This window comes from Balaenoptera borealis (genome assembly GCF_965194805.1).
Source record: "Balaenoptera borealis genome assembly, chromosome: 3".
Classification (NCBI taxonomy): domain Eukaryota; kingdom Metazoa; phylum Chordata; class Mammalia; order Artiodactyla; family Balaenopteridae; genus Balaenoptera; species Balaenoptera borealis.
This window is the reverse complement of record NC_138866.1, coordinates 123089439-123114596: the sequence shown is the minus strand read 5'-3', so window position 1 is coordinate 123114596 and position 25158 is coordinate 123089439. Positions and strand designations below refer to the sequence as shown.

The window sequence follows — 25158 nt, the reverse complement described above, 5'->3', positions numbered from 1 at the left end:
AGATTGCTTTGGGTAGTAGAGTCATTTTCACAATGTTGATTCTTCCAATCCAAGAACATGGTATATCTCTCCATCTGTTTGTATCATCTTTAATTTCTTTCATCAGTGTCTTATAGTTTTCTGCATACAGGTCTTTTGTCTCCCTAGGTAGGTTTACTCCTAGGTATTTTATTCTTTTTGTTACAGTGGTAAATGGCAGTGTTTCCTTTATTTCTCTTTCCGATTTTTCATCATTAGTGTATAGGAATGCAAGAGATTTCTGTACATTGATTTTGTATCCTGCAACTTTACCAAATTCATTGATTAGCTCTAGTAGTTTTCTGGTGGCATCTTTAGGATTCTCTATGTATAGTATCATGTCATCTGCAAACAGTGACAGTTTTACTTCTTCTTTTCCAATTTATAGTCCTTTTATTTCTTTTTCTTCTCTGATTGCCGTGGCTAGGACTTCCAAAACTATGTTGAATAATAGTGGCAAGAGTGGACATCCTTGTTTTCCTCCTGATCTTAGAAGAAATGCTTTCAGTTTTTCACCATTGAGAATGATGTTTGCTGTGGGTTTGTCATATATGGCCTTTATTATGTTGAGGTAGGTTCCCTCTATGCCCACTTTCTGGAGAGTTTTTATCATAAATCGGTGTTGAATTTTGTCAAAAGCTTTTTCTGCATCTATTGAGATGATCATATGGTTTTTATTCTTCAGTTTGTTAATATGGTGTATCACAATGTGTGTAATATACTTTCTCATAAATATTTCATTGAAAACCTTGTATCATAATTAGCAAAAATAGCTTTTACATTATTTTATTGTTTGCAGATAACATAAAGAAATATTTATTTGCTCCGCACAATACCTTTTTGAGTTAAATAGATAAGGTATTATTAGCACCATTTTACATATCAAGGTATTGAAAGCAGAAATCACATAATGCCTCTACTTGGTCCTATAGTGAATTTCTGTTCTCCGCAGAAGTACTTGCTACCACAGGCGAGTGAATGCATTTAATGTAGAAGGAAGAGCAAAACAAATCATTCTGCAAATTCTTATTCTGTGGGACATAGTCCTGCCTTACTGGACTAGGTGAGCCTTTCAACAGCAATAGGCAACTCTGGAAATACAAATTTTGTCAGATTTTAGTAAATACACTCAAACACCAAGAATCTTGAGGTGATTTAGTCTGGTTACTCCTCAGTTAGTTACTGCTAATATGTGGTTGTTTTTTTACTATTGCTCTTTTTTTTTTGAATTTTATTATATTTATTTTTTTATACAGCAGGTTCTTATTCGTTATCCATTTTATACATATTAGTGTATACATGTCAATCCCAATCTCCCAATTCATCCCACCACCACCAACACCCCCCCACCACTTTTCCCCCTTGGTGTCCATACATTTGTTCTCTACATCTGTGTCTCTATTTCTGCCCTGCAAACCAGTTCATCTGTACCATTTTCCTAGGTTCCACATATATGCATTAATAAACGATATTTGTTTTTCTCTTTGACTTACTTCACTCTGTATGACAGTCTCTAGATCCATCCACGTCTCTACAAATGACCCAATTTCATTCCTTTTTATGGCTGAGTCATATTCCATTGTATATATGTACCACATCTTCTTTATCCATTCGTCTGTTTTTAAACTTGGTTTTAAACTTGTTTTTGTTTCACCTAGAAACAACGGAAACAAAATCAGTAGCTTGTAAACCAGGAAGATAACATCTAAGCGCTTGATTGGAATTGCCATCTGTGTATGAAGGGCGAAGGCTTTTCATACTGGGAAGGGTATTTAAAGGAAAAATGTTCCTGGGAAACTGCTCTTCTAGAGCTTTAAATGTGTCACGTTCGAATTCTATGGCTATTTGATTTACTTTCTGAAGTCCTGAGCATTATCAGCTTTAGGATTCAAAAGCAAAATATAGAAAAATAGTTCTGAGTTTTAAGTTTTGTCTCTTTCATTAAACTGCTCTATTAAACTGCAACTGTGCCTATTTGTTTTGTAGGGAAAAGCGTGAATTTCAAAAGCAAAATATAGCAAAATCTGAGTTTTAAATATTCTCTCTTTCAGTTTAAACTGTTCTGTTAAACTGCAATTGTGCCTATTTGTTTTGTGAGGAAAACTGTGAATTTCATTTTATTATTCCATTAACTGCCTTTGACTCACTGCAGCTAAGGTTTTTTTGTTGTTTTGTTGTTGTTTTTGTCTTCAACTTTTGACTAACGAAAACTTCCTTACTACCCAAAGCTCTCTGTTTTTTCTTTTAGGAATTCTCCCTAGGAAGAGAATTTACTTTGTATTAAATTAAATTGATTGATTAAAATAAAGTTGATTAAAATGAAGAACCTTTGATGGGATCTATTTCCTTTTATTACACTATAGTTTTTATAAGTGATCTCTGACTTTCCTTAAACATCATCTTTTACTTTTAGTATTCATCAGATTTGGAAGAGTAAAAGGTTTGGGAATTATTGACTGTAGCAGAAAAGAACATCCTTTCCATCTCTTCTTTGCAGTGTTGTTTCACAGCTGTAAGTTTGAGCTGAAGAAAGCAGTGTAAAACATAAGAAAATAGAGGAGCAGTGTTCCTTGAACCAGTAAGGACCCTTGCCCTAGAACTGTTAACTATTAAGTTTTTGTTTGGGTCAAGATACTAGAGACCTTTGTTGCTTCTGCTTTCTCATATATAGCTTTCTCAGACTCCAGGCTTGAATAATTTTGTTTAAGAACTAGAAATGAATACTATCTGCCTCCTTAATATGAGTCTGGATTCTAAACATGTAAGTACCCTGAACTAAGTGTTTCTTCTCAGGTTTTACTCACTTAGTAGTTTCTGTTTCCTTCAGATCTCGAATGCTCTGTGAATTCACTACGATCATTAGCAGTTATCTTAGCTGGTCACCCCATCTGTTTAATTCATCTGTATTTCTTCCCTGTTTTCTCATATATTTAAATAGATAAATAAGTAACTTTACACACATTAGCTACTACAGCCTTTGCAATTTTTTTTTACTGTTTGCCCTTCTGTGCCCCAATAGATTACGAACTCTAAAGGACAAGAATTTCTTCTTAATCTTAATTACCTCTGTGTCTTTGATACCTTACACAGTGACATGTAGTAAACTGTGAAAAGCATTGCTTTTTCAAAATTCATTTCCCTCTTGGTAAACATAAAATTCCTCTTTTCTGATATAACCTCCATGAGAATCACTAAGAAGTGAGTGAAAAAATATATATCATGTGGCTTCCTAGATGGAGTAGGAAGTTCCCCCCTCTCACGTCTCCTCCCCTGCCTCATACACGCCTACCTTTTACTGTTTCATAGTACCCCAGTGTCCCAGGAAATTGTTTGGGAAAGTACTTTACACTAAGGAAGTACTCCCAAATTTTATTGGATTATTTTAACTCTTATTTCTGGCACTGGTCCAGAAGTTTCTTACTTGGGCAGTTATCTGTTTACTAATAATAAAAGCAGTGCTTGAATAGGCTGTGTAGGAAGGGCAATTTGGGACCAACAGTCACCATGAAAAAGCCAAATATGTGGACTGTGACCTCAAAAGGCAACACCCTGCTTGTAAAGTGACAAATTTGCTTTGGCAGAGGAAAATGTTTCTTATTTTCTCTGTGTTATCACAGTGCTTTAACCTGATACAAAACACTATGTCTAGATGTTCAGGGTTGTTTTTTTTTTTCACAACATATTTTGTGTCCTGATGGTAACAATTCTCCATCAAGATTCCACTGAGAAGAAAAAAATGCATGTACAGGGATCAAACTATCTCAAAAGAAATCTAAACTGTGCCCAGTTTCTTTTGATGATCTAGTACTTCTGTATTTTGTAGAAAATACCTAACTCAAAAGTTTGCAAAACTCTCACTTCAAAAAATCATAAACAACGATAGAAGATTTATGTTTGTTTCTAACCCTGGCCTCTTCTTCCCACTTATCATTGTTGTCTGAGAACAGTGTCTCTAGACCAAGGAGAATAACAGCACACACCACTTGACACCAGGCATAATCTTAGTCACACGTAAAGGTACTCAACAAATGTTTGTTGTTCAAATATAAATTCTGCAAGCATTTGCCTTAAAAAGAGGCTGGATTATTTCCTTTATGGCCCAAAAAAACCCACTATATTTAACTACAAAAAATTGGAAGTAATATATTGTCAGTATAGCTTTATCACTAAACAGGTTATAAAACTACAGTTAAAATATATGCAGGCCACAGTTAGGTTCTATTCCTAATTTTTTTTTCCAGTTATTTTGAACTGAGAAATTGGCTCTACCTTCAAAATACATCAAGAATCTGACCACTTCTCATCACCTCCACTACTACCACTGTGATCCAATCCACCATCAACTTTCAGATGGATTACTGCAATAGATTCCTAAGTGATCTCCTTACTTCTGCCCTTGACCCTCTTCACCCTTCATTCTATTCTCCAAACTGCAGCCATGGTGATCTTATAAAAATGGCTGATTCCATGCCTTATCTACTCAAAACGTTCTAGTGGCTTTGCAACTCAAGAGTAAAGGCCAGTCTTTACTATGATTTACAAAGCCATATATGGTCTGGTCCCCTATAGCAGTCAGCATCATCTACTATTTTTGCCCCTATTTCAATCCAGCCAGATTTGCTGCCTCCTTCAATCATACCAAGTGTACGCCTTGCATGTGTTCCCCCTGCCTGGACCACTCTGTCCTCACACATGTGCACAGCTCTTCATCTCCTTTAGGTCTTTCCCCAAAGGTTACCTCAGTGAAGCCTTTCCTGGCCTCTATTTAAAATTCCAGAACCCTCTTCCCTTGAACTCTTCCTGGGCTCTTTCCTTGCTCTCTTTTTTTCTTTGTACTTATCACTATGTAACATTATTCATTTTACTTATTTTATCTTGTTTTTTGTCTGTATCCCATTATACTGAGCTCAGTAAGGGTGGGGATTTTTGCCTGTTTTGATTGCTGCTATATCCCCAGTACATATAAAGTGCCTACAGTGTTAGATACCCAATAAATACTTGTTGAATGAATGAATCAGTTTCTCTATTATTTAGTTCTTAGACTAGCCTACTACATTTTTAAAAATTAACAGTAGTCATGGTTACAGGAGCCTGGGCTCTAGAGTCTAGGAATAGAGAGCCACATTTTCTGCTCACTCCAACACCCAGCCAAACACACACCTCTATGCCCTTCTTAGGTACTGAAACAACCCTAAGCCTTAAACTCTAATTATCTCCCCCATCCTACCCATCCCCCAAAAAGTAAGTACTTAATTACCACCAAATTACCTACCCTTATCTTTTGCCCCCTCATCTCCCGTATCAAAACCTACAGTTAGAGAGTTCTTAATGAACCCCAGTTAACTGCCTAGTGGGATTAGCCAGTGTTCTTATTACCTCTGTAAAACATATTGATTAATGCCCACAGCCTGCTTAATGCTCTTAGCTAAATGTTCACAGCTGGTAGATCATTCTGTAGTAAGCTTCTTCTTTCACTTGCTCCTGTTAAATTGTATGCATATAAAAATCAGTTGTATTTATTCCTCAACTTCAGGGCTATCTTACAATAAATTGTATAATTATAATATATGAAATTAATTTTTAAATTAATAAAGTTTATATTTTAGAGCAGTTTTAGGTTCACAGAAAAATTAAGCAGAAAGTACAGAGTTCCCATATACTCCATGTCCCCATATGTGTACAACCTACCCCACTCTTAACACCCCCTACCAGAGTGGTACATATGTTATAGTTAATGAGCCTACACTGACACATAATCATCACCCAATTCCATAGTTTACATTAGGGTTCACTCTTGGTGTTGTACCTTCTATGGGATTTGACAAATATATGACATATATCTATCATTCTAGTGTCATGCAGAATAATTTCACAGCCCTAAAAATCCTCTGTGTTCTGCCTTTTCACTCCTGCCTCCTCCCTAACCCCTCCCAATCATTCATCTTTTTACTGTCTCCATAGTTTTACCTTATCTGGAATGTAGTGATATTGGAATCATACACTATGTAGCCTTTTCAGATTGGCTTTTTTCTCTTTGTATTATGCATTTACGTTTTCTCCATGTTTTTTCTTGGCTTGATAACTTACTTCTTTTTAGCACTGAATAGTATTCCATTATCTGGGTGTACCACAGTTTGTTTATCCACCCACCTACTGAAGGACGTCTCGGTTATGTCCAAATTTTGACATTATAAATAAAGCTGCTATAAACATCCATGTGCAGGTTTTTGTATGGACATAACTTTTTAATTCCTTTGGATAAATACCAAAGAACCCAGTTGCTGGTAAGAGTATGAGTAGTTTTGTAAGAAACTACCAAATGGTCTTCTTTAGTGGCTGTACCATTTTGCATTCATTTCTACCAGTAATGAATAAGATCTCCTGTTGCTCCATATCCTAGCCAGTATTCGGTGTTGACAGTGTTTTTGCATTTTAACTGTTCTAATAGATGTGTAGTGGTATCTCATTGTTTTAATTTTCAATTCCCGACTGACATATGATATTAAACATCTTTTCATATGCTATTTGTCATCTGTACATATGCACTGTTGAGGAGTCTGTTCAGGTCTTTGGCCCATATTTTAATTGGGTCGTTCATTTCCTTATTGATGAGTTTTAAGAGTTCTGTGTATATATTGGATAAATTTCTTTATCAGATGTATCTTCTGCAAATACTTTTTTCACATCTACAGCTTGTCTTCTCATTCTCTTGACATTGTCTTTCACAGAGCAAAAGTTTTTCATTTTAATGAAATCCAGCTTATCAATTCTTTCACAGATTGTGCCTTTGGTGTTATATTTAAAAAGTCATTGTCATACCCAAAGTCATCTAGATTTTTCTCCTGTGCTGTCTTCTAAGAATTTTATAGTTTTAAATTTTAAATTTTAAATTTAGGTTTATGATGCGTTTTGAGTTAATATTTGTGAAGGGTGTAAGGTCTGTTTCAAGTTGTTTTTGTTTGTTTGTTTTGCATATGGATGTCCAGTTGTTCCAGCACCATTTCTTGAAAGACTATCTTTATTTCATTGTTTTGCCTTTGCTCCTTTGTCAAAGATCAGTTGACTGTATTTATATAGGTTTATTTCTAGCTAGAATCTCTATTCTGTTTCAATAATTTGTCTTTTCTTTCCCAAGTACACACTGTCTTGATTATTGTAGCTTAATAGGAAGTCTTGAAGTTGGGTAGTGTCAGTCCTTCAACTTTGTTGTTCTCCTTCAATATTGACTTGGCTATTCTGAGTCTTTTGCCTCTCCATATAAACTTTAGAATCAGTTTATTGATATCCACAAAATTACTTGCTGGGATTTTTATTGGGATTGAGTTGAATGTATAGCTCAAACTGGGAAGAACTGACATCTTGACAATATTGAGTCTTCCTACCCGTGAATGCAGAATATTTTTCCATTTATTTTGTCCTTCTTTGATATCTTTCATCTGAGTTTTGTAGTTTTCCTCATAGAGATCTTGTAAAATATTGTTAGATTTATACCTAAGTATTTCATTGGGGGGGGTGCTAATATAAATGGTAATGTGTTTTTAATTTCAAATTTCACTTGTTCATTGCTAGTATACAGAAAAGCAATTAAATTTTACATACAGTTGAACAACATGGGTGTTAGTGGTGCTGACCCTCTGCACAGGAGAAGACTAAGCCACATGCTACCAAAAAAACCAATGGGTCAGTGAAGAAATCAAAGAGGAAATTAGAAAATACCTTGAGACAAATGAAAATAGAAATACAACTTTCTAAAATCTATGGGATGCAACAAAAGCATTTCTAAGAGTTAAGTTTATAGCAATTCAAGGCCTACCTCAAGAAATAAGAAAAATCTCAAACGAACAACCTAACTTTCCACCTAAAGGAATTAGAAAAAGAAGAACAAAGCCCAAAGTCAGCAGAAGGAAGGAAACAAAAAAGATCATAGTGAAAATACCAAAAACACAAAACAAAACAAAAAACAATAGAAAAGATCAATGAAACTAAGATCTGGCTTTTTGAAAAGATAGACAAAACTGATAAACCTTTAGCTAGACTCATTAAGGAAAAAAGAAAGTGGGCCCAAATAAACAAAATTAGAAATGAAAGAGGAGAAGTTACAACTGATATTACAGAAATACAAACAACCCTAGGAGAATACTATGAACAGCTATACAGTGACAAATTGGACAACCTCGAAGAAATGGATAAATTCATACAAACATACACTCTTCCAAGACTGAATCAGGAAGTAGAAAATCTGAACAGACCGATCACTAGTATTGAAATTGAATCAGTAATTAAAAACTCCCAACAATTAAAAGTCCAGGACCATATGGCTTCACAGGGGAAGTCTACAAAACATTTAAAGAAGAGTTAATGTCTATCCAAACTATTCCAAAAAATTGAAGGGGAGGGAACACTCCCTAACTCATTCTACAAGGCCAGCATTATCCTGATATCCAAACCAGACAGAGACACTACAAAAAAAGAAAAATACAGGCCAGTATCCCTGATGAACATAGATGGAAAAAATCCTCAACAAAATACTAGCAAACTGAATCAACAATATGTAAAAAGGATTATACATCACGATCAAGTGAGATTTATTCCAGGGATGCAGGGATGGTTCACTATTCACAAATCAATCAATATGTTACACCATATTAACATAATGGAGGATAATCATGATCATCTTAAAGATGCAGTAAAAGCATTTGACAAAATTCATGATTAAAAACTCTCAACAAGTGGGTATAGAGGGAACATACCTCAACATAATAAAGGCCATTTATGACAAACCCACAGCTAGTATCATACTCAGTGTTGAAATGTTGAAAGCTTTTCCTCTAAGATCAGGAACAAGACAAGGATGCCCACTCTCGCCATTTCTATTTAATTTATATTGGAAGTCCTAGCCACAGAAATCAGACAAGAAAAAGAAAAGGCATCCAAATTGGAAAGGAAGAAGTAAAACTGTCACTATTTGCAGATGACATGATTCTATATATAGAAAACCCTAACAACCCCACCAAAAAAAATATTAGAATAAATTAATTCAGTCAAGTGCAGGATATGATATTAATATACAGAAATCTGTTGCATTTCTTTACGTTAATAATGAACTTCAGAAAGAGAAATCAAGAAAACAGTACCATTACAATTGCATCAAAAAGAATAAAATATCTAGGAATAAATTTAACCAAGGAGGTGAAAGACCTGTATTCTGAAAACTGTAAGACATTTATGAAGGAAACTGAAGATGATACAAATAAATGGAAAGATATTCCATGTTCATGGATTGGAAGGATTAATATTATTAAAATGACCATACCACCCAAAGCAGTCTACAGATTTAATATAATTCCTATCAAAATACCCATGACATTTGTAACAGAACTAGAACAAATAATCCTAAAACTTATATGGAACCACAGAAGACCCTGAACAGCCAAAGCAGTCTTGAGAAAAAAGAACAAAGCTGGAGGTATCATGCTGTCTGACTTCAGACTATACTACAAAGCTACCGTAATCAAAACAATATGGTACTGGTGCAAACACAGACACATAGTCAATGGAACAGAATAGAGAGCCCAGAAATAAACCCACACACATATGGTAAATTAATCTGTGACAAAGGAGGCAAGAGTATACAATGGGGAAAACACAGGCTCTTCAATAAGTGGTTTGGGGAAACTGGACAGCTACATGTAAAAGAATGAAATTAGAACATTTTTTCACACCATATGCAATAATAAACTCAAATGGATTAAAGACCTAAATGTAAGACCTGAAACTATAAAACTCCTAGAAGAAAACGTAGACAGTGGGCTCTTTGACATTGGTCTTAGTGATTTTTTTTTTTTTTTTTTTTTGGGTCTTTCTCCTCAGGCAAGGGAGACAAAAGCAAAAATAAACAGATGGGACCTAATCAAACTTAAAAGCTTTTGTGTGGGAAAGAAAACCATCAACAAAATGAAAAGGCAGCCTACTGAATGGGAGAAGATATCTGCAAATGATATGTTTGTTAAGGGGTTAATATCCAAAATATATAAAGAACTCATACAACTCAATATCAAAAAAAAAAGCCCAATTTAAAAATGAGCAGAGAACCTAAATAAGCATTTTTCCAGAGAAGACATACAGATGGCCAACAGACATATGAAAAGATGCTTAATATCACTAATCATCAGGGTAATGCAAATCAAAACCACAGTGAGATATCATCTCACACCTGTCAGAATGGCTATCGTCAAAAAGACAAGAAATAATAAATGTTGACAAGGATGTGGAGAAAAGAGAACCCTAGCACTTTGTTGGTAGGAATGTCAATTGGAATAGTCACTATGGAAAACAGTACGGAGTTTTCTCAAAAATTAAAAGCAGAACTACCATACCATCCAGCAGTTCCACTCCTGGGTATTTATTTGAAGAAAACAAAAGCACTAATTTGAAAAGATATATGCACCCCAACATTCATAGCAGCGTTCTTTATAATAGCCAAGCATCCTAAGTGTCCATCAACAAATGAATGGATAAAGAAGATGTGCTATAGATATACAATGCAATATTACTCAGTCTTTAAAAAAAAATGGAATTTTGCCACTTGCAACAACATGGATGGACCTAGAGGGTATTATGCTTAGTGAAATAAGTGAGACAGAGAAAGACAAATACTGTATGTTTTCACTTATATGTAGAATTTTTTAAATAAAACAAACAAATGAATATAACAAAACAGAAACAGCCTTACAGATACAGGTAACAAACTAGTGGTTACCAGAAGAAAGAATGGGTGGGAAAGACTAAAATAGGTGAAGGGAATTAAGAGGTACAAACTACGAGGTCTAAAATAAATAAGTTACAAGGATGTAATGTATCCCACAGGGAGTATAGCCAATATTTTATAATAACTTTTTATGGAGTATAATCTGTAAAAATATTAATCACTATATTATACACTTGAAACTAATATAATATTGTAAACCAACTGTATTTCAATTTTTTAAAAGTTAAGAAATAAAAACCATGCTGTATCTTAATCTGGTTCTAATCCTTGTTCAGTCCCCTCAAATCGTTTTTTGTCTTTTAGTATGCCTTGTAAATTTTTGTTGAAAGGTAGAAATGATGTCCTGGGTGAAAGGAACTGTGGTATATAGGCCTTTAGTGATGTAGTGGTAAGGTGTGAGGGGAGGAGAAGCATTCTGTAGTACTATGATTAGGTCTCAGTCTTTTGGTGAGCCTGTGCCCCTGGACTATAAACTTCACCAGTGCTTCTTAGTTTTTTCCCCCTTTCAGTGGGACAGGATGGCTGAAGTGGGCTGGAGTTCTGTATTTCCCTTAGCCCATGTGGAAAGCTGGAGGAGGGTAGAATTGATATTTCTTTAGCACTCCTAAAAAGTGTGGTAAGGGTATGCGGAATTTGGAAATCTCAAACATTGCTAGTGGGAATGTAAAATGGTGCAGGTGCTTTGGAAAACAGTTTGGCAGTTCCTTAAAATGTTAGACATGGAGTTATCATATGACCCAGCAATTCCATTTCTAGGTATAGGCCTAAGAAAATTGAAAACGTGTCCACACAAAAACTGTACACAAATGTTCTTAAGCAGCGTTATTCACTATAGACAAAAAATACAAACAACCCAAGTCTTATCAGTCTATCAATCTTTGAATGGATAAACAAAATGTGGTATTATTCATCCATGAAAAGATATGAAATACTGATACATGCTAAAATGTGATGAACCTTGAAAACTTTATGCTAAGTGAATGAAGCCAGACACAAAAGGTCAGAGAATATTAAATTTATATGAAATGTCAAGAATATGTATATCTATAAAGACAGAAGGCAGATTAGTGGTTACCTGGGCCTAGGGGGAGGGGGGAATGGGCAGTGACTGCTAATGGGTACCGAGTTTCTTTTAGGGATGATGAAAATGTTGTAAAACCAATTATGGTGTTGGCAGTAATATGTGAAAGTCACCCTATAAATATATGAAAGCCACTGAACTGTATAACTTAAATTAGGAATAAATTTTATGGTATATAAATTATATATTTTTAAAATAAAACAATTTAGGATAGTTTTGGTGTGTCAGGGATGAGAAGTTTGAAGAGATGAGCCTGAATAATCAGGAGAGTTTGAGTGAGTTAGGTTTGATTTGATTGGAAAATTTTGCCAGAGCTAATGTAGCAGTTGATAACCTAAGAACATGTAAAATGACTGCTGAGAGCCTTGTGGGCCCAGCTGTAGTTGGATACCATAAATTTATAGTAGCACCCTTTATTTTGTGATTTTTCTCCAACACCATGTTGAGCTAAAACTCAGAGTTGATCTACATCTAGGGTATAGAAGAACAACATGGCAAAGGAATTGAGAGTGTTGGCAAAAAAATATTTGAAATGCAGCCACAGAATCTAAGCTAGACAGAGAAGGGAAAATCAAGAGTCAACAAATAGAGGTTTGTGTGGTTAAAGGTCAGTTGTAGTAGAACTGAAATGATAGGAGGTAATGATCAGAGATTGGTATAGGCAATTAACATGACTTTTAAAGGAACTGGAAATTTTGCATAAAGGTTGTAGTACGGAAAAATGAGGGCAGAATCCTACCTCTCAACTCTGAGGTGTACTGTTGGGGATGGTGTGGTAGGGAAGGAATATGGTGCATCTCCATGAGAGGGCTTAATGAAGTGGGATTAACATACGTAAAGTAGGGAAAGGGTACCTGAAAAGAGCCAACCCCAGAAAACAGAAGTACAAATTATACTTCCAGCACTGTCCAACACATTTGGAATAATATAGTCTCATTGTGAGATCATCCCTTTTGTTGAGAAAGGCTACTAGAACAATCTTAGTTGAGGAACATTTCTTAAGCTACACCTGAGTGCCTTTATTCTGGCCCTATATTGACCAAAGAAATGTTCTGATTATGATTAGTGGCTTAATATAATTTTTATTATAATTTTTATAATTGTTATTAAAATATCTTAAATTGGCACTCTGTTTTATACCTCACTTTTTTTCAGTGAGCGATTAGTGCTAGAGGGGATTTTTGAATTTCCAAAGTTACAGTCCAGACCTTGGCTCAAAGTGTAAGCCCCAAGGTAATACCCCTTACCTCCAGGTGGAAGGCTTCACTGGGTGAATCCCTTCTGCAAGGAAACATCTGCATGATATACCTGTTTCTGTAAACTGCAGTGGAAAACCAAACTTGTATATTGCCTGGCCTTTGTACATATATCTCTTCTTTCCCCTTCCAGAGCAGCATTCATTACATTTCTTAAGTGCTTTGCATAGAATTTCAGAGTTTAGTGTGACCTCTGTACTGGGACATTATCAGGCACAGATGCTACACTGAAGGGCTTTTGGCAATCAGTGGCTTGGTAGCTGCGATTCAGTTTGAATCACCCCCTCATGAACCATATGAAAGCAGATTCTTGCAGGATCCCAGCCAATTCTTGGAATCATTTTATTTTCCCAACTAGTTTAGAGGCCTTTGAGTTTCACTGGACTTTTTCCTCATTTCCTTCTTTTGTTGATTTTGGCCCCTTAACCTTCCACCCACTTTATTACTCATTTCTTAGGGACCTGACTACTCAGTACACTAGAGAAAATATATCTGAAGCCATATGGATTGAGTAAAACACACTTAAGAGGAAAAAACAACAACAACAAGAAATGTGTTCTCTGAACTTCCTTTGTTTATATGATCTATTTATATGTTGTTAAGGTTGTGTCGTCCAGCTGCCTCCCCATATTTCAAAAATGACTAAAGATATCTGGGAAACACTCTAAGAGGATCATGTTGGTATAGTGAATGAAAAGACACTTCATTTGTCCCCCACCAGGTAATATATCTTCTTTTGAGGTATAGGTGGGATGCCAAGAGCTTCCAATGCTGAAACTTGAGGCTCTCGAAAAGTGCTTTACTTCTAAGGAGACTTTTAGAAAGAAGCCAATTAAATGAGTCCTTTTAAGGTTTGTGGCTGTATACCTGGCTATTTGAATGTTTGCTTGTGGTTTATAATTAGATTATATGGCATCTAATTAATTTTCTTTTGATAAAATGAATATTGGTGTAAGGTGATGTTAGCAGCCCTTAAAGCCTGGGCTCTAATCTGGTCTGTGCATAATGTGAAGTAAAACATAAGTGCACTTGTGTCAAGATTATCCTAGAAAACATCTAGAATGGAATTTTGCAGTATTTGTTAGAGCCCCTTGTACACCCCCCTGTCTTGAAGGAATTGAAAAGTTATCAAGTATCCCTGCATGTGGAATAAACTCCGTACTCTGTGGTTGAGTGGGAAGTTCCTCTCTGCCTTCCGTGCTCTCCCACTATAATGGGTGGTGAATATACAAAGATGCATTTTTTCACAGTAAGCTATTTATGGAATTTGGTCTGCTAAGTAACAAAGAAGTGAAAACAAGAAAATAAGTAAGAATAAGAAATAAACCATCACTGTTATCATTTTGTAAGTAAATTATTATATTGAACATTTTAGAATATGGCATCAGTGTCATCTGCATTTTCTTCGTATTTCCATCTCAGTGGGATGAATCCTAGCTCTGCTTGGGCTGCTGTGCTTTTCTTTTAATTGCTATTTCACTAGGTCTCCTTAGCAGCAGCACCTGAAATAACTGCTGAGGGAGCTCCTGAGTGAATTTTCATAATCTGTTCCTCAATTCTCCCAGTTGATTGAGGCACTTTTTTTCTTGAGTGGTTTGCAGTTCCGCTTAAGTGGCTGATGTTTAGGGTCACTATTGAATGTTTTGTTTGAATATCATTTTCATGGTGAATGGAAGGCTTCTGCTTTTAGCTATATGGGGTGAAGCCCCTGGTAGTAAGCCTTGAAAGGGAAAAATCTTTCTTTGTAGCGATATGCTAAATGAAATTACTCTCTTTGTCACTTTGTCCTTTTGTCCTTTCATTCTGATAACCTCAGGTTCTTCTGATTTATTTGCTTTCTTCAATTAGGCTTAGTTATTTCCTGTGCCCAGGTGCATGCTATTTCCACTGTTGGTCATCATGGTGATGTGGAGCATATTTCTGACCTGGAAGTGTGGTTTCTTTCATTTTGAACCACATCAGTATGCCTTCCATCCTCTACTTCCTTTGCATTATTTCCTTTTGGAGGACTCAGATTGTCACCATTTAATCTAAGGATGATTCATCTGGGATTCAGAACTCGTAATGCTGTAATAACAATACCTTTCTTTATATAATAATACTCAAAGCACTTACCATCTTAGCCTTTCTCTGTTTATGAAGGACTTTCAGTTTAATCCTTCACAATAACCCTGTGGGTTAAGTCAGCAATTTTGTCTGTGTCTAAGATGGTGAAATTGTATCTCAAAGAGGCTGAATAACTTGCTCAGGGTTGCAGTGCTTCTGAGTTACTCTGCTTAACAGTTTTTACCGGAAATGAAGAATACTTTTGAAGATATTCTGAATGAACAAAAAGGAATTTTCCAAACTGTGTCCTAGTTGTTAAAATCTGTTTTTAGTCTGGTCAGTTGATAAGACCAGGGTTAAAAGCCCATTAACCATAGAGTTTAAATTGATGTGTCCAAGTCAAGAAAATAAATATTTAGGTCAGTTTCTATTCTGCTGCTGATGTGATAAAGTTAAGGAAGGCTGGCTCTTAAATTAATGCAACTTGAACTGGAAATAATTAAGCCATTAAATTTTTTTTTTTATTCTGTCTTCCTTTTAGAGAGATGGAAACCTTGATGACTGGTTCCACCCTGCCTCCCCTTTTTGCAGATGAAGATGGTTCCAAGGAGAGTAATGATCTGGCTACAACTGGGTAAGCAGCTGCTTTGGGACACTGGGCCTCTGCCTAGGCTTCAGAACAGCTTCTGACAACATATGAGGTGCTAAAGAGGCAGTTTTATATCAAAAATAGAAGGTGCGTTTGTTATGCTTTGCAAAGAGAATGAGAGCCATTGTGAACTGCTTTGATATCTGTATTCAGCTGTCATTTGCAATGCTCTGGTTCCTGTGAACTGGAACAGCAGTACTGTGGGATCTAGGAAACATCAGTGACTCCCAGTTAAGGGAATTACATAGTCACCATTAAGGAAATACTTGCCACAGGGCTAGCTTCGAAAATCAAATTCATTTTCTGTCTGAATTGCCACAGATATTAAAATAATTTTTTCCCCAAACATCAGGTTTTTTTGTTGTTGTTTTAAGATTAGATTTTTAGTATGGCTCTTTATTCAAGATGCCTAGGAGCTCTAGCTGACTTCTGTTCCTCCCAACCTACCCCTCCCCACCCAACTCCAACTCCTTTCTTTGGTATTTTTGGACAGATATATAAAGAAATATAGAAAAGGGCTAATAGCAGTAGTCCCTCTTCCACTGAAAATCTCTGTTCCACTTGAATTTTTACCTTTTCTATTAGACATTACTTGCCAAAGAAGAAATGTATTCACTAATAGATTGAAGTGCTAGCTAATCCCTAAGATGAATCATTTTAATATTCCTTAGAGCGCTTTAAAAACAGACTACATTTTATAATTGTTTCCTTCCCTGACATTCTTTCTTAACTCATTAATATCTGCCTTCTGACTTTATTCAGGTGAAACTGTTCTCTAAAACTTTTCTAAAAGCTGCCTACTTGCTGAGTCCAACTTGTACAATAAAAATGTTCTGAGTGTCTGCTATGTGCCAGGCACCATTCTAGGCACTAGACATTAAGCAATAACCAAGATGGACAAAAATCCCAACCCCTATAGAGCTTAAATTCTACTGGAGAAGTCAGACAATAGACAGGATAAATAAGTAAAATGCATACTACATTGATAAGAACTATGGATTAAAAAAATAAAGTAAGGAAGAGGGACAGGAAGGGCTTGGGGTGCCATCTTAGATAAGATGGCCCAGAAAGGCTTTACAAGTGACTTGAATAAAAACCTGAAGGAAGTAAATTAGCTAGCCTACAGTTAAGGGGGAAGATTATTCTAGGCAGAGGGAGCAGTGAGTGGGAAAGCCTTGAGGTAGGAGTGTTTCTGCCTTTTAGAAATAGCCAGGAGGCCAGTGTGACTGGAGCAGAGTATACCAGGGGGAGGGGTAATAGGCTCCATCAGTGTTTCTCAAACTTTAATGCACTTATGAATTGCCTAGACATCTTATTAAAATGCAAACGCTGAGTCAGAAAGTCTGAGTTAGGGCCAGAGATTCTACATTCTAATAAGTTCCCACATGATGCCACTGCTGCTGGTGTAAGGCCGGTACTTTGAGTAGCAAGGGACTAGATCGTGTAGGATCTTATGGGTCAGAGTAAGCACTTTAACTGTTACTCTGAGTGAGGTGGGAAAGCATGGGGAGATTTTGAGCGGAATGATATGATCTGACATTTTAAAATAGTATCCCTGTGGCTGTTATATAGAGAATAGAGTGAAGGGAGCAGGGGCTGAAGCAAGGAGACCAGTTACGGTTCTAAAATAATTCAAGTGAGAGATGATGACTCAAAGAACTTCACTAGTGACTTTGACAAGAGTATTTTTGGCAGAGTAGTAGGGACAAAAACCTCACTGGAGTGGGTTTCAAAGATAATAGGAATGGGGGTTGTTGAGAAGTATAGAATTCTAGATATATCTTGAAGGTAAGCCAAACAGGATTTGCCTGAAAGACCAGATGAGATGTGAGAAGGGAGAAAAAAGCAGTTAAAGACAGCTCCAAATTTTTGGCTTAAGCGACTGAAGGGATGGAATTGCCATTAAATTAGATGGGGAAAACTGAGCAAGTGGAGGAGGGAATTTTAGGAGCTCGGTTTTAGAGAGTTTAAAATAGAGATGCTTATTAGCTATCCAAGCAGAGATGTCAAATAGGCAGCTTGATACAGGGCTCTGAAGTTAGGGGCTGTCTAGACTAAAAAGAGAAACTTGGGAGTCCATCATCATATTAGAGCTGATATTTAAGGCTGTGAGACTGGTTGAAATCATCAAACAAATGAGCACTGTGTAGGTAGAAAAGAGAAGAGACCTGACACTTGAACTCAGGGATACTCCAGCATTTACAGGGAGGAGAGGAAGAGTCAGCAAAGAAGACTCAAGGGGTTACCTGAAAAGGTATCAGAAAAACCAGAGGAGTGCAGGGTCCTGGAAACCAGGTAAAAAATATATTTCAAGGGAGGGGAAGAGATGAACTGTGTCAAATACTTCTGGAAGATCCGGTAAGATGAGGTCTGAGAAATGACATTGGATTTAGCATGGAGGTCATTGGTGACCTTGACAAGCGTTGTGAACACTTATCTCCTTTGGGTTGGGTTTAAGAAAGAATGAAGGGAGACCAATTGAAGTCAATAACTATAAACAATTCTTTCCACTATAAACAGTTGAAGTCACTAAGTACCCCCTTATCCATGATTTCACTTTCCGTGGCTTCTGTTACCTGCCACGGTCAGCCACGGTTGGAAAATATTAAATGGAAAATTTCAGAAATAAACAATTTGTAAGTTTTAAAGTGCCCGCCACTCTAAATAGTATGATAAAATCTCGCACCATCCCACCGTGTCCTGCCTGGGACGTGAATCATCGCTCTGTCCAGCATATCCCACCTGTTAGTCACTTGGTAGCTGCCTGTTATCAGATGGACTGTCATAGTATCTTAGTGCTTGTGTTCAGGTAACTCTTATTTTACTTAATAATGGCCCCAAAGTGCAAGAGTAGTGATGCTGGCAATTCAGATACGCCAAAGAGAAGCCCTAATGTGCTTCCTTTAAGTGAAAAGGTGAAAGTTCTTGACTTAATAAGGAAAGAAAAAAAAAAAAATAGTAATATGCTGAGGTTGCTGAGATCTATGGTAAGAATGAATCTTCTATCTGCGAAATTGTGAAGAAGGAAAAAGAAATTCGTGCTAGTTTTGCTATCACAACTCAAACTGCAAGAGTTATGGACACAGTGCATGATAAGTGCTTAGTTAAGATAGAAAAGGCATTAAATTTGTGGGTGGAAGACAGAACAGAAAACAGGGTTCAGTATACTGGGGATCTTGGAACATACCATCCTCAGATCAGGTCCATAAAGGAAAGGAGAAAAGTCAAGTGGAATCAAGAAAGTGTGTTTTTTGTTTTGTTTCCAGATAAGAGTAATAATGCCACATTTGTTTGCTGATTAGGCTATCTAGTAGAGAGGAAAGAATTGGTGATGCCAGAGAGGGCAGAATTGCTGAAACTTGTTTTTGAGTAGGCTAGAGGGTGTGGGATCCAGGGCACAAATGGAAGGGTTGTTGGCTTTAGCTAAGAGCATGGACAATTCATTCATTGGAACAAAGGAGCCTTTTTTTTTTTTTCAGTCTTTATTCAGCTTGTCATCTCTAAGGCATTTGCTGCTTTTGACCACTCCCTCTGATTCCTATCCATTTCAGTCAAGGGATTCACAGGACTGGTACTCTTTCCTAAACCTAGTTTTCATATTTTACTGAAATAAGAATGTGCAAGAGTTAGTAACTTAAAAATTGATGGCACAGTTGAAATGAAGAATGACAGTGAAGGAAAAGATATTGTAAGACATCCAAAATGACTGAAATATTTGAAAAACAAAGCTGCCAAGATCAAACTGGATCTCTAATGGCAACTCTTCAGAGAAGATAATTAGCATTGAGTTAATAACTTCTCTGATCTACCCTTTTTCACAGGACCTCAAAAATGTAGGAACCTCCTAGTTATAATCCTCTATTTTTTATAGAAGTGTTCAGAAAAATAAAAGTTCTGTCCTTTCAAGGACAGTCTGAATCTGCTTTCATTCTTTTCTCAGTCCACTTCAATCTGGTTTTTATTCCCATAACTCCACTAAAACTGTACTCCCTTGAAGTACAGGGAATACAGCTGAAGTCCTTCAGATCTTCAGATTTAGCAGATACTTCTTAGCCTATCTTATGTGACATCTGCAACTTTTTGCTTGTGTAATAACCCCTTCTCAAAAGTCTTCCTGCCTTGGCCTCTGTAACAGTATTCTCTCCTAGATTTCTTAACGCCCTCCTTAGTCTTTCCCAGCTCATCTAACACTTGCTCCTAAAATATTGTTCCAACAGAGTTCTATCCTGACTTTTCCTCTCACTGTCTTTCTGGAGAATATCTAGCACTTCCCATTATTTCCATGAGCTGATGCCTCCCAAAATATCTCCTGCCTTTTCTTCACTTCTGTTCTCTCAGGGCATGTTTCCAGTTGTCGGTGGGACAGCTCCACCTAATTATGCCATGAGTGTTTCAAACTTAGCATTTTCTCATCCGTCTTTCTTACACACACATACACACACACACACACACATTCCAGTTGTTACATTGGTTAATAGTACATTATCACCCAATCTAGAAATCTCAGAATTACCTTTGACTCTTCTTTCTCCCTCATTATTTATATTCGATTTGTCATTCTACCTCTTAGTTATCTCTTGGCTTTCTCTCCCCTATTCTCCTGCTTGCCCTTGTCTCTCAATTAGTCTATTGCAGTAGCCTCCTGAAAAGTTTCCCTTTCTTCTATTATACCCTGTTCTTTCTACCTGTAATAATGTTGTTTACCTGATGAATGCCTCTTCATCTTTTAAGACCTCCTCTGTAAAATCTTTCTTAACATTCTCTCCATACATATAAAATTCATCATCCCCTGTACTGTACCTTTATGGCACGTTTTACAGACCTCTGTTTCAGTACTTATATTGCATTGTTAAGTATTTTCTGTAACTCTTTGGCGTATACATGCTTCCAGAATAATGACTGAACATTACTCTCTTGTACATCTTCCTCCACCTTCCCCACTACCTGCCCCAAACCCCAAACTCTCTAGCACATGGTGTTACCTTTATTTCCATTCCTTTATCTAAATGCGATAGGGTATAACTCAGTCTAAGATCAACCGTCATCTGTACCTTCTCGTGTCCACTTTTCAGAAGGATGAGATCTGGTTTGCTGACTCATCTGGAACAGAATGATAGGAACAGAAAATGTATATCTCTGATTTATTAACATTTATACCTGAACTTACTGAACTTGATAATATGGTTCTTAGATGATCTCATTGTCAATAAACACTATAATCCAAGAAGGAGTAGCCTGTGGAATGTACCGTAAGAGATATTTCTTATGCTCTTAAAGAACGCTCTCTTTTGTGATAGGGGGGCAAACTTCCGCTTCAACTCCCATTCCTGTTCTTTTCCATTAATAGTATTTTCCTTTTATTACATGAAAAGGAGATACATGAAACTAGCATATAAAAGTTGCATGCTCAGAACTAAAATGTAAAGTCTACGTTGAGGAGAGAGGTGATTTGTGGGGGAAAGATTATAGTTGTTTTTAGTAGTAGATTTCTTCATGGAATTGACCTGATCCAATCAAGCACTGAAACCTTTTTTAAAATGCTCTATAATTGCAGTGGAGACATTGTTTACATTTATACAGAATGAGGTGGGGGAATTAATTCAAGGGCTGGCATGTGATTTTGCTGGCAGTGAAATTTGTCTTGAACCTTGGTAAGTAGGAGTTTTTGATGCTGTTGATACTGAACTTTTCCACTCTGCCTATCATTCTTCAGGATAACCCACCCAGAGGTTCCATATAGTAGTGGAGCCTCATCATCCACAAATAATCCAGAATTTGTTGAGGATCTCTCCCAAGGTCAGTTGCTTCAGAATGAGTCTTCAAATACAGCAGAAGGCAATGAACAGAGGCACGAAGATGAGGTAAGCTGAAGCATCTTCTCCTGTTACTGGTCTCTGAGGCTTCTGAAGAAGCAGTCAGCAAGGGAGTTGATCGAGGTGTTCATCCTCTGGCCTCCTTACATTCTGCAGAATATTCTGTTTTATATTTCTTGTTTCACATAGAACCATATTAATGGTTTTAATGATACAGAGACAAGTAGACTCTTCTTTTTCCCCTGCCTAGAAAATTTATACCTGCATCAGATTAGATGCTCAACAAATGCTTACTGAATGAGTTGCATGATTTAATTAAATAAGTAATTAGGGCTTCCCTGGTGGTGCAGTGGTTAAGAATCTGCCTGCCCATGCAGGGGACATGGGTTCGAGCCCTGCTCTGGGAAGATCCCACATGCTGCAGCTAAGCCCGTGAGCCACGGGCTGTCTGACTACTGAGTCTGTGCTCTAGAGCCTGCGAGCCACAACTATTGAGCCCGCGCGCCTAGAGCCCGTGCTCCGCAACAAGAGAAGCCACCACAATGAGAAGCCCGTGCACCGCAACAAAGAGTAGCCCCCGCTTGCCGCAACTAGAGAAAGCCCACATGCAGCAGTGAAGACCCGACACAGCCAAAAATAAATAAATAAAATAAATAAATTTATTTTTTTTTTAAATGTAATTAATGAGGAGTCCGCATGCCCTTACTCAGGACCACACTCTGCTCACCAAACCCTGCAGCATGGAGTCATATGTGCCCAAACGGTTCACACGACTTACCAAGTCATTCATTGTCCCATAGGGGGCATCTTTTTCTAATTCACACAGAGGTTCTGTATGGACCTGGGCCATCATTCCCTTGTTGGACTTTCAGGGTTCCTCACAAATGACTGATTACATTGTCTATGTTTTAAGGTACTCTTTTTTTTTTTTTTAGCTATAAAAGAGTACCATCACTGACTTTTGTCTTTGTTCTTATTTTGAAAGAGCTGATTCTTTTTATGTTGGCATTCTTAAAGATTATGAAGAATGCCTAAAACTTCTTAAACATCTTAAATCCTTAGTAGCTTTAATGTTAAATGTTACTGGGTTTACAAAACAAAAACAAAAAAGAAAAACAAAAAAACTGATACCAAATACACCATTTGCCCAATGCTGAATTACTGTACCATTTTATATATATTTGGAGGAGTGCAGTATGGTAATTAATATTTAGATATTTTTGTCCCATTTGGCTTATCTTTCTCTTCTCTGAAATAAAAATGCTTGTATCCATAAAACTTTATTAACTGATAGGCTATGTGTATTTGTAAAATTATGAAGCAAAAGTACCTTGCATCCTGTTTAAAAGGACAAAGAAAAAGGCTGTGGTAAAACAATAGTGGTACTTCAGTCCTTTAAACTTTTTAGGGGGCGATTTTGTCTTTTGATTTAACTAATAACGTATAAAGGCCTCTGCCTTTATAAAATAAACATCTTAAGAAATAAACCAGCAAGCCAAAGAACTAGTATTCATTTTGGATATATTATAGTTGCTGAAATTTTTCTAAGTCTTAGATATTAATTTTAAAATCTATAGTGCTATCTGCTGTGGGAAATAAACTGGTCTTTGAACGATATCAATGAGAAACACCCTTCATGCATGATTTTAATCCTAGTACTACAACTTGTCTCTTCTTTTGCCCAGTGCACGTGACAGCATCTTGTTCTGATCCACTGTAGCAATGTCTGCTTCCCTGGTACAGTGCTGTGTATGTGCTGCATTTCTCATTTAGAATATTCCCCTGTCAGGAGTCAGGATTTGTTAAGTGCATATGAAGTCCGGAGCTTATGTGATCATGGTACCCCTTATTCTTATCTGTTGGGATTAGCACTAAAATAGCCCCTTAGTGTAACAGTGTGTAGCATGGTACATAAAAAGGTCTGCAGGTGAACCATCTGGAGTCCCTTCTTGAAAACTGCATTGCAGCCATTTGTGCCTATAACAGGTTTGGAGAGCTTTGAATATCCAGGGCCTTAATGGTAGCAAAATGCAATTATTAATCCTGTTTTGTTTGTTGGTGTTGATTATTGTGTTATTTGGGGAAATTTTTGTTGTTGTAATTTGGTTTGGGGTTTTTTATTTTTTTCTTGTTTTGTAGCAAAGAAGTAAACGAGGAGGTTGGTCCAAAGGAAGAAAGAGGAAGAAACCTCTTCGAGACAGCAATGCACCCAAATCCCCCCTTACAGGATATGTTCGGTTCATGAACGAGCGTCGAGAACAGCTTCGAGCAAAAAGACCAGAAGTCCCATTTCCAGAAATTACAAGGATGTTAGGCAATGAATGGAGTAAACTTCCTCCGGAGGAAAAACAGGTAATTGTTCCTATTCCTGATCCTTTGCTTGGTTTTGATTGTATCTCAAAAATAACTTCTGTCAGAAAAGCAAAGAGAATGGACTGTTGATTCTTCAATTTTGTCATGGGCCTAGGAGACCAGAATAGCAGGGTCCTTCATAGCTCTTTTCTCCACAGTGGTTTTTATACTGTTTCAGGGTCTGCTGCAGGGACGTGAGCAGGAGGGACTCTAGGATCCCCCCCGAACCAAAGCAGCTCCACTTTTATTTGCTTTATATGCGGAGAGTTCATATAAGATTTTTGTAAAAAGTAGTTCAATATTAAGAAATCTATCAGCATGGTTTATTCTACCAAGTTAAATGAAAAGTCATGAGTTAAAGGAGAAAAGGTCTTCTGATAAAATTCTGATGTTCACATAAGAATTTTGTTTAAGAAAAAGATTTTACTGCTTTAATAAACTTTCTAAACTGGAGTTCTGGCAAATTTAACCTACTATGAAAAATAAAGCAAGAACTATTTGAATTCTCTTTCCTCCAAGACAGAAACTAACCCTATTGCCAAACTGAAACAAATCCATTTGTTAGATTTGAGAGGAATTAAGGACAAGTTAGCCACGAACTGGTTGAAATGCCACAAAAGTGGTGTGATGGTAGGGATTGTCGGAGGGGTTAAAAGTTCCCAGCATTTTCAGTATCTGATATATATCTATATTTCTTTTATGTCTTACACTCTTTAAAAAGGATTCCAAACAAACTAAAACCAAATTGAAAAATACTCTTGGGAATTAACTGAATTCAAAAAATTTCAAAGAGATCAGATTGAGTTGCAACTTGAAGCTCTGTGTTTGTGGTAGCAAGCTAATAGAAAACAGAGTATATCATCCATTGTTTTAGCTCTAATGTATAAATGGATTATGAGCTGTACATAGTAGTTACTCTTTTCTCTTTAATTTTTTTATTTCAAAATTAATACACGCTCATCGTTTAAAATTTTTTCAGACAATACAGAAGTATATAAGGAAAAAAGCAAAAGTCATCTCCAGGGATAACCAACAGTGATAACTAACTAGTTAGGCAGGGCAAGGGTCTTCGTGTTTGTTTTTGTTCTTAAATTTTTATTTGAAAATAATTTTTCAAATGTACAAAAAGTTACAAACATAGAATAATACAAAGAACACCCAAATACCCTGACCCA

At 36.6% G+C, this 25158-nt stretch overlaps 1 protein-coding gene and 1 long non-coding RNA gene across 3 annotated transcripts in view; one reads left to right on the top strand and one right to left on the bottom strand.

Moving 5' to 3' along the window:
* HMG20A (high mobility group 20A) overlaps positions 1–25158 on the top strand; it is a 69088-nt gene that overhangs the window by 27289 nt on the left and 16641 nt on the right. For both annotated transcript variants that reach the window (XM_082387051.1, XM_082387052.1), the window contains exons 2-4: positions 15711–15803; positions 21532–21679; positions 23771–23983. In XM_082387051.1, coding sequence (XP_082243177.1) covers positions 15715–15803; positions 21532–21679; positions 23771–23983 — 450 coding nt within the window. In that variant the 5' untranslated portion in view covers positions 15711–15714. The remainder of the gene's footprint in view (positions 1–15710; positions 15804–21531; positions 21680–23770; positions 23984–25158) is intronic.
* LOC309626403 lies at positions 1235–21524 on the bottom strand. Its single transcript, XR_014243162.1, has 2 exons — positions 20801–21524; positions 1235–1672 (listed from the first exon to the last, which is right to left on the bottom strand). It is a non-coding gene; the product is annotated as an uncharacterized lncRNA (long non-coding RNA).